This window comes from Clarias gariepinus, chromosome 12, assembly GCF_024256425.1.
Source record: "Clarias gariepinus isolate MV-2021 ecotype Netherlands chromosome 12, CGAR_prim_01v2, whole genome shotgun sequence".
In the NCBI taxonomy this organism is placed as follows: domain Eukaryota; kingdom Metazoa; phylum Chordata; class Actinopteri; order Siluriformes; family Clariidae; genus Clarias; species Clarias gariepinus.
Window position 1 is genome coordinate 3,827,960 of NC_071111.1, and position 9,541 is coordinate 3,837,500.

The 9,541-nt window shown below is 40.1% G+C and overlaps 1 protein-coding gene across 9 annotated transcripts in view; it reads left to right on the forward strand.

The window, feature by feature from the left end:
- nav3 (neuron navigator 3) overlaps positions 1 to 9,541 on the forward strand; it is a 105,130-nt gene that overhangs the window by 42,244 nt on the left and 53,345 nt on the right. For all 9 annotated transcript variants that reach the window (XM_053508332.1, XM_053508334.1, XM_053508337.1 and 6 more), the window contains exon 4: positions 9,225 to 9,297. In XM_053508332.1, coding sequence (XP_053364307.1) covers positions 9,225 to 9,297 — 73 coding nt within the window. The remainder of the gene's footprint in view (positions 1 to 9,224; positions 9,298 to 9,541) is intronic.

The window sequence follows — 9,541 nt, forward strand, 5'->3', positions numbered from 1 at the left end:
ATTAACCTTGTTTTGTGGTGTTATGGTGTATGGGGTAAAGGTGTAAGTGGAGTGTGTGTGTGTGTGTGTGTGTGTGTGTGTGTGTGTGTGTGTGTGTGTGTGGTGTATTATTGGGGAGGTGGGGATTTTACAGTGAGGAAGTGTGTCTAGAGACCGTTTAAAGGAAGTTGAGGTCGCTGAGACATTTTACAGTCATGAGGGCAGATGCACACACACACACACACAGACACACACACACGGACACCTGCAGCCAGCTTTCAGTTATAAGTGTATCTGTATTCAGTTTGGATGAAGCCTTCAAGTGTGTGACAAGCTAAAGATAAGGTAAATAAACTGTGTAAGTGTGTGTGTGTGTGTGTGTGTGTGTGTGTGTGTGAGAGAGAGAGAGAGAGAGAAAGTTTGTTTCTAACAGTTTGTGAAACTTATTTTATTTGCGTTCTGAGTCACACTGCACTCAAATTAGCGTCAGTTAAAGTCATAAGAACTCGGTTGCTAGGCAACCAGTGAAATCTGGATGTTTGTGATAAGCTAGCTGATAACACACGCTAACTAGCGTGGAGGAAGACGAGGAGTGGAAATGAACTAACGATCACAGAGACAGTTACATTATATATGTTTTAAACATTTAATGAGACGCTTTAGGAATTGAACTTGAATTGAGTGAGCTAGCGCGCGCTGTGAAGTGTAAGACACGCAACGGGTGACGGACTGAAAACGATGTTCAAAATAACTCATTATCACTTTAATCATGTGATTATTACATTTAGCATCGAGCGCTAACTGAACTACAGTCATGTCTGTTAGCATGAGCAAGCTAAGCTGTCGTAATTAAACTACAAATCTGCTCTGTTTGTCTGATATATTGGATCTATCTCTCTGTCTGTCTGACCATCTCTCTGTCTAATCTTTCTGTCTGTCTGTCTGACTCATCTCTTTGTCTGAACTTTCTGTCTGTCTGTCTGACTCATCTCTTTGTCTGAACTTTCTGTCTGTCTGTCTGACCCATCTCTCTGTCTGATCTTTCTGTCTGTCTGTCTGACTCATCTCTTTGTCTGAACTTTCTGTCTGTCTGTCTGACCCATCTCTCTGTCTGATCTTTCTGTCTGTCTGTCTGACTCATCTCTTTGTCTGAACTTTCTGTCTGTCTGTCTGTCTGTCTGACCCATCTCTCTGTCTGAACTTTCTGTCTGTCTGTCTGACTCATCTCTTTGTCTGAACTTTGTCTGTCTAACCATTTCTGTCTGATCTTTCTGTCTGTCTGTCTGACCATTACTGTCTGATCTTTCTGTCTGTGTCTGACCATCTCTCTGTCTAATCTTTCTGTCTGTCTGACCTATGTCTGACCTCTGTCTAATATTTCTGTCTGTCTGTCTGACCATCTCTCTGTCTGATCTTTCTGTCTGTCTGACCATCTCTCTGTCTGATCTTTCTGTCTGTCTGTCTGACCATCTCTCTGTCTGATCTTTCTGTTTGTGTGACCATCTCTCTGTCTGAGCTTTCTGTCTGTCTGTCTGTCTGACCATCTCTCTGTCTGATCTTTCTGTCTGTCTGACCATCTCTCTGTCTAAGCTTTCTGTCTGTCTGTCTGACCATCTCTCTGTCTAATATTTCTGTCTGTCTTTCTGACTATCCCTCTGTCTGATCTTTCTGTTTATCTGACCATCTCTCTGTCTAATATTTCTGTCTGTCTTTCTGACTATCTCTCTGTCTGATCTTTCTGTCTGACCATCTCTCTGTCTGAGCTTTCTGTCTGTCTGACCATCTCTCTGTCTGAGCTTTCTGTCTGTCTGTCTGACCATCTCTGTCTGATCTTTCTGTCTGTCTTTCTGACTATCTCTCTGTCTGATCTTTCTGTTTGTCTGACCATCTCTCTGTCTAATATTTCTATCTGTCTTTCTGACTATCTCTCTGTCAGATCTTTCTGTCTGACCATCTCTCTGTCTGAGCTTTCTGTCTGTCTGTCTGACCATCTCTGTCTGATCGTTCTGTCTGTCTGACCATCTCTCTGTCTGAGCTTTCTGACTATCTCTCTGTCTGATCTTTCTGTCTGACCATCTCTCTGTCTGAGCTTTCTGTCTGTCTGTCTGACCATCTCTGTCTGATCTTTCTGTCTGTCTGACCATCTCTCTGTCTGAGCTTTCTGTCTGTCTGTCTGACCATCTCTGTCTGATCTTTCTGTCTGTCTGACCATCTCTCTGTCTGATCTTTCTGTCTGTCTGACCATCTCTCTGTCTGAGCTTTCTGTCTGTCTGTCTGTCTGACTATCTCTCTGTTTAATATTTCTGTCTGTCTGTCTGACCATCTCTTTGTCTAATATTTGTGTCTGCCTGTCTAGCCCATCTCTCTGTCTTATTCTTTGTCAGTCAGTCATATCTCTGTCTGTCTGATCTATTTGACCTGTCTGTCTACCTAAACCATCTCTCTAATTGACCACTTTCTCTGTATGGAATGTCCACTCCATCTATCTGTTCTGTCTGTCTCATACAGACAAGATTTGTCTTTATCTGTCTGTTATGTACAGACATCTGTCTGTCTTTGTCTGTATCTGTCTTTGTTTATTTTTGTTTTTTCCCACCTGTCTGTGTATCATGCTTATTTTGTCTGTATGTCTGTCTATCCGATGTGTCAGCCCTGACTATCTGCTAAGAGATCAGACAGATTAATCAGACAGACAGACAATAGACTCACATCTTATCTGTCTGTCGAGTGTGTTTGGCTGCTTGTGTATGAGTCGAGGAGAGATAGACAGATAGATAGATATGCTGGAATAATTACAGTTAAACACTGTGTGTGTGTTTAATAAACCCATAGCAGGAAATGAGATACCCACACACACATCTATCTACCCACCCAACACACACACACACACACACACACACACCACATGAGTGCGGTGAGGCTGTAAACTCCTCACTGATGTGAGACCAAACGGCTCTGAATAACGATCTGTCCAATTAGAAGAGTCATTAATGAACCACAGCACACTTCAAAAGCACGCACACACACACACACACACACGCACACACACACACACACACATAGGGTACACATGACGCTGCGCTAGTGAGTGGATTTGGCTAGTTAGCTTGCTGACAGTTTAGCCAGCCACAGTGGTTACCATGGCAACAGACCTGGGTGCTAACACACTGTACTGTAGATTAGCATACGTAGCATGCAGATTAGCCTGTACAGAGTCGTACTGCACACAGCTGTCTGGTGTACTGTATGTAAGTGTGTATGGAGCTCTTTTGATCTATGTGTGTGTGTGTGTGTGTGTGTGTGTGTGTGTGTGTGCAAGCATCTCATAAAGCATCATCTGCCCTCCATATGTTAACACTCTATGCTCCTGTACACACTGTTACTACAGCTAGACTAACATTCTTCTCAGCGGTCTTTCTGCATGTCTGTCTGATCTATCTGTCTCCATGTGTGTGTCTAACCTATCTGATCTATCTGTCTCCATGTGTGTGTCTAACCTATCTGATCTATCTGTCTTCATGTGTGTGTGTGTCTAACCCATCTGATCTATCTGTCTCCATGTGTGTGTCTAACCTATCTGATCTATCTGTCTCCATGTGTGTGTCTAACCTATCTAATCTATCTGTCTCCATGTGTGTGTCTAACCCATCTGATCTATCTGTCTCCATGTGTGTGTCTAACCAATCTGATCTATCTGTCTCCATGTGTGTGTCTAACCCATCTGATCTATCTGTCTCCATGTGTGTGTCTAACCCATCTGATCTATCTGTCTCCATGTGTGTGTCTAACCCATCTGATCTATCTGTCTCCATGTGTGTGTCTAACCAAACTGATCTATCTGTCTCCATGTGTGTGTCTAACCCATCTGATCTATCTGTCTCCATGTGCGTGTCTAACCTATCTGATCTATCTGTCCCCATGTGTGTGTCTAACCCATCTGATCTATCTGTCTCCATGTGTGTGTCTAACCTATCTGATCTATCTGTCTCCATGTGTGTGTCTAACCTATATGATCTATCTGTCTTCTGATCCTTCTATCTTTATCACTGATCCTTACAGTATGTCTGTCTGATTGAGCTATGTGTGCATCTAACAGATCTGTCTGTCTGATCCATCTGTCTGTCTGATCCTTCTGTCTGTCTGATCCTTTTGTCTGTCCAATATATCTGGCTACCTGGCTGTCTAACAGACCTGTGTGTCTGATCCATCTGTCTATTGGTCTGTCTAAAGGATGTTCATGTCCCTCTACACTCTTTCATACATCTGTCTTTCTAGCCAGCTGTCTGTCTGTCTGTCTGTCTGTCTGTCTGATCTTTTTAGTTTGTCTGATAGTTGGTCTGTTTATTCGTCCCTGATTAAAATGCTCTGTAGGTTTCCTAAAGAACAAACTCTATAAACTTTCTGTAGAGAGAAACATATTGCGTGTGTGTGTGTGTGTGTGTGTGTGTGTGTGTGTGTGTGTGTGGCGTTCTCATTCATTTCACAGAGTTCTGAAGAAACATTCCGTAGAACATCAGAGTTGTAGTAGAACAGCTACAGCCCACTTCCACTGAGGTCTACAGAACATTTAATCAGGGTTGAGGTCCAATGTCTCTCTCTCTCTCTCTCCCTCTCTCTCTCTCTCTCCCTCTCCCTCTCTCTCTCTCTCTCTCTCTCCCTCTCTCTCTCTCTCTCTTACTTATCAGTCTACTTTTTGTTTATTTTTATGACTGTCTGAATATCAAATGAACAGAAAAGACATAAATATATCCTCATATTTTCAGAAAACAGACTGTGTGTGTGTGTGTGTGTGTGTGTGTGCTCCTTTGTAGATGTTTTGAGTGAGTGTGTCCTGCACTGAGGTTAAATACCAACTTGAACTTTTGTGGCAAAAAAACACGTATTTTTTATCAGCATAAATAATATTACGTGTGTGTGTGTGTGTGTGTGTGTGTGTATTTAAGAAAAGAGAGAGAGAGAGAGAGAGAGAGAGAGAGAGAGAGAGCAGGATTGGTTTGTGTCCTATGAAGACTGTAAATCTGAGTTTACAGTCCTGAGTTACTGACCAGTATAAACAACCCCGTGTGTGTGTGTGTGTGTGTGTGTGTGTGTGTGCGCGTTAAATGGCTTCTCTATGTGCAGGTATATTTCATTGGTTATTAGCAAAATTATTGATATGATGTTACAGTTTTTCTGAATTGCTAAAACACATTTACTAAAATCTCATCTTTTTGTCTCAAAACACTAAACACACAGTCTAAACTTCAAGCTACAGTCACAAAAGCTTCAACTTCTGTTGCAAAAGCAAACATTTGACCCAAAACTATTTTCACTATTTTCAAATCAAGCACTACTGTCAAAAACCACACAATACCAGCCAATGTGCAAACACAACTTAGCAACGATTACACACTGCATAAATAAATACAAAACACTGTGGGATAGCGGGAAAATAATATTTATTTATTCATTTATTCTTGTACTTACATTTAAACAGAAAAGAACTGCAGCAAAGAACGTTTTATATATAAAAAAAAAATATATATATATATATAGCATATTCAGATAACTTATTCTGCCTCAGCATCATGCCTCTGTGCTGGGTGAGGCCACAGGACTTCATCCACATCACATGCTATGTTCTCCCTTATGTTTAGCATGCCTAATCCAGGCCTTGCCATATTCCACTCCCGTCTCACCACATGCTCCATTCATTGCTTGAAGAAGATTCTCCTGTGTGTAAGGGTTTTGGTCGTACAGTATACTTCCCATCTCCATCCGGTGAAAGCTCACATTGTCCCAAATGATAACATACATGGGATGCTCTGCCCGCTCGCAATCTCTCCGCTCAAGCAAAGCACCCTGTAGACCATCCAGGAATGTTAGTAGAATTTCGGTGTTGTGTGGCACAACAGTAACATGACTGTGGAGAAGCCCATAGCTGCTGATGGCAGCACAGATGGTTACACTTCCACCATGCTGGCCAGGCCGTTCCATAATGGCACGTTGACCTATGACGTTGAGACCTCTTCTTCTCCTTTTTGCTAGATTAAATCCAGCTTTAAAGATTCTCTGTACACAGTGAAAACTAACTACATTTAGTTCTGTAAATGACACAGTAAGATGCACATGTGCTGCTTCCCAGACAGTACAGTATACATTCTAGTACTGAGTTTACTGTAAAAGTTTACTTAAAGTAAATGCACATAATGACATCGTTGCTCTTTCACTCTCTCACGGTTTCGCTCAAATGGTACCCGATAAACTTGTTCCATCCTTATCTTGTTGCGTTGCAGGACATGGTTAATTGTTGACAGACACTATTTATTCCCTCAAAATGTATGCTGTCTTCTATAATCTGCTGCTGTATTTCACGCAGTCGAATTGCATTATTTTGACGGACCATATCCACAATAAGTGTCTCCTGGTGTTGTGAGAACATGCATGTTCTTCCACCCCCATGTGGCAGTCTTTCAATTCTAAAAAAAAACATTTAGTTTTATATATATATATATATATATATATATATATATATATATATATATATATATATAGGTGTGGTATATATATGTTTAGAAGTGTGGTAAATGGGAGATTCAGATTTGCAAATTGTGCCCAAACCAGAAGAACAGTGTTTAATATTTTGACAACTGTGGGATTGATTTGATGAAAGAGTTTTGGTAGTTGACAGTTTAGTTTTTACAATGGGATTTAGTGTTTTAGCAATTCAGCAAAAACTGTAACACTATGCATGCCCTGATAAATACTGAATTCAACATCTCAGAATACGAGACTTGCAACGTTATAGCCAACAATCTACCTAAACACAATCATTATAGCATATATATATCATTATAGGTATGAATTTACCTAAACACAATCATTATAGGTAAGAATCTACCTAAACACCATCATTATCTACAATCTACATAAACACCATTATTGTAGGTAACAATCTACCCAAACACCACCAGTATAGGAAAAAATCTACCTAAACACCATCATTATACGTAAGAATCTACCTAAACACCATCATTATAGCCAACAATCTACCTAAACACCATCAATATAGCCAACAATCTACCTAAATACCACCATTATAAGTAATAATCTTCATAAACATCACCATTATAGCAACAATCTACCTACAGTAAACACCACCATTATAGGTAAGAATCTACCCAAACACCTTCATTATAGCCAACAATCTACCTAAACACCATCATTATAGCTAACAATCTACCTACACACCACCATTATAAGTAAAAATATACGTAAAGACCATCATTATAGCTAACAATCTACCTAAACACCATCATTATAGGTAGCAATCTACCTAAACACCACAATTATACCCAACAATCTACCTAAAGACCATCATTATAGCCGACAATTTACCTAAACACCATCATTATAGGTATGAATTTATATAAACACCACCATTATAGGTAACAGTCTACCTAAACATCATCATTATAGGTATGAATTTACCTAAACAAAATCATTATAGGTAACAATCTACCTAAACATTATCATTATAGGCAACAATCTACATAAACACCATCATTGTAGCCAACAAAACACCACCATTAGAGCCAACAAGCTACCATAACCCTGCTATTATAGTCAAAAAGCTACCTAAACACCATCATTATAGCCAACAATCTACCTAAACACCATCATTATAACCAACAAACTACATAAACACCACCATTATACTGTAGGTAAAAATCTACCAAAACACCATAATAATAGCCAACAATCTACCTAAACACCATCATTATAGGTAGCAATCTACCTAAACACCACCATTATAGGTAACAATCTACCTAAACATCATTATTGGTAGCAATCTACCTAAACACCATTATAGCCAACAATCTACCTAAACACCACCATTATAGGTAAAAATCTACCTAAACACCTTCATTATAGCCAGCAATCTACCTAAACACCATCATTATAGCTAACAATCTACCTAAACACCACCATTATAAGTAAAAATATACATAAAGACCATCATTATAAGTAAAAATATACGTAAAGACCATCATTATAGCCAACAATCTACCTTAACACCATCATTATAGCCAACAAAACACTGCCATTATAGCCAACAAGCTACCATAACCCTGCTATTATAGTCAAAAAGCTACCTAAACAACATCATTATAGCCAACAATCTACCTAAACACCACAATTATGGGTAAAAATCTACCTAAACACCATAATTATAGTCAACAATCTACCTAAACACCTTTACCATAGCCAACAATCTACCTAAACACCATTTTAGGGAACAATCTACCTAAACACCACCATTATAGGTAAAAATCTACCTAAACACCATCATTATAGCCAACACTCTACCTAAACACCATCATTATAGGGATGAATTTACCTAAACTACGCCATTATAGCAACAATCTACCCAAACGTTATCATTATAGGCAACAATCTACATAAACACCATCATTGTAGCCAACAAAACACCACCATTATAGCCAACAAGCTACCATAATCCTGCTATTATAGTCAAAAAGCTACCTAAACACCATCATTATAGGCAACAATCTACCTAAACACCATCATTATAGGTATGAATTCATCTAAACACCACATCACATATGAACTCTTAAATGTTCTGATAAGCTGATCATAGAAAGATTATACTCCCATTTTGGATGTGTGTGTGTGTGTGTGTGTGTGTATGCTCAGCAGTTTTTGACTTTTCCTGTTGACTGCACACAATGTAAGTCATTCTTCTTAATAACATGATGTGTGTGTGTGTGTGTGTGTGTGTGTGTGTGTGTGTGTGTGTGTGTGTGTGTGTAATTAGCATACTCTCAGTTGGCCTTTGTATTATTACGACCCTCGCGTGGACCACAACGCTCTGACCTGAGTGTGTCACTGGTGTAGGTGTGACACACTGACGCCACTGTGTCCTGGCTGTGTGTGTGTGTGTGTGTGTGTGTGTGTGTGTGTGTGGAATGCCCTGTGGGGTCGTACGAGGGTCGTGATTGAGTGTGTGTCTGAGTCTCTACCACAGCGCCGTCTTTTGTGAGCAAATGACATCATCAAAGCTGGCATGCACACACACACACACACACACACACACACACACACACACACACACACAAGAACTATATTCTAATTCTTATAAGTGGTGAGTCAGGATTACTTGTGATGCCTTTCTGCTCTCACACTCTTATCAGACGTGTGTGTGTGTGTGTGTGTGTGTGTGTGTGTGTGTGTGTGTGTTTCAGATTGAGAATGTGGAGTCTTGTCTAACATTTCTGGAAGCCAGAGGAGTCAGTGTACAGGGCCTGAGCGCTGAAGGTACGACACACCCTTTATCTCTCTCTCTCTCTTATATGTGTTATAGAGTGTGTGTGTGTGTGTGTGTGTGTGTGTGTGTGTGTGTGTGTGTGTGTGTGATGTGCATACCATGAGTGTCTTCATCATGTGTGTGGATATGGTGTGTACATTGTTATACAGTGATGGACATGTTTATATATTGTAGTGTGTGTGTGTGTGTGTGTGTGTGTGTGTGTGTGTGTTGTGTAAGGTCATGGAGGTCATA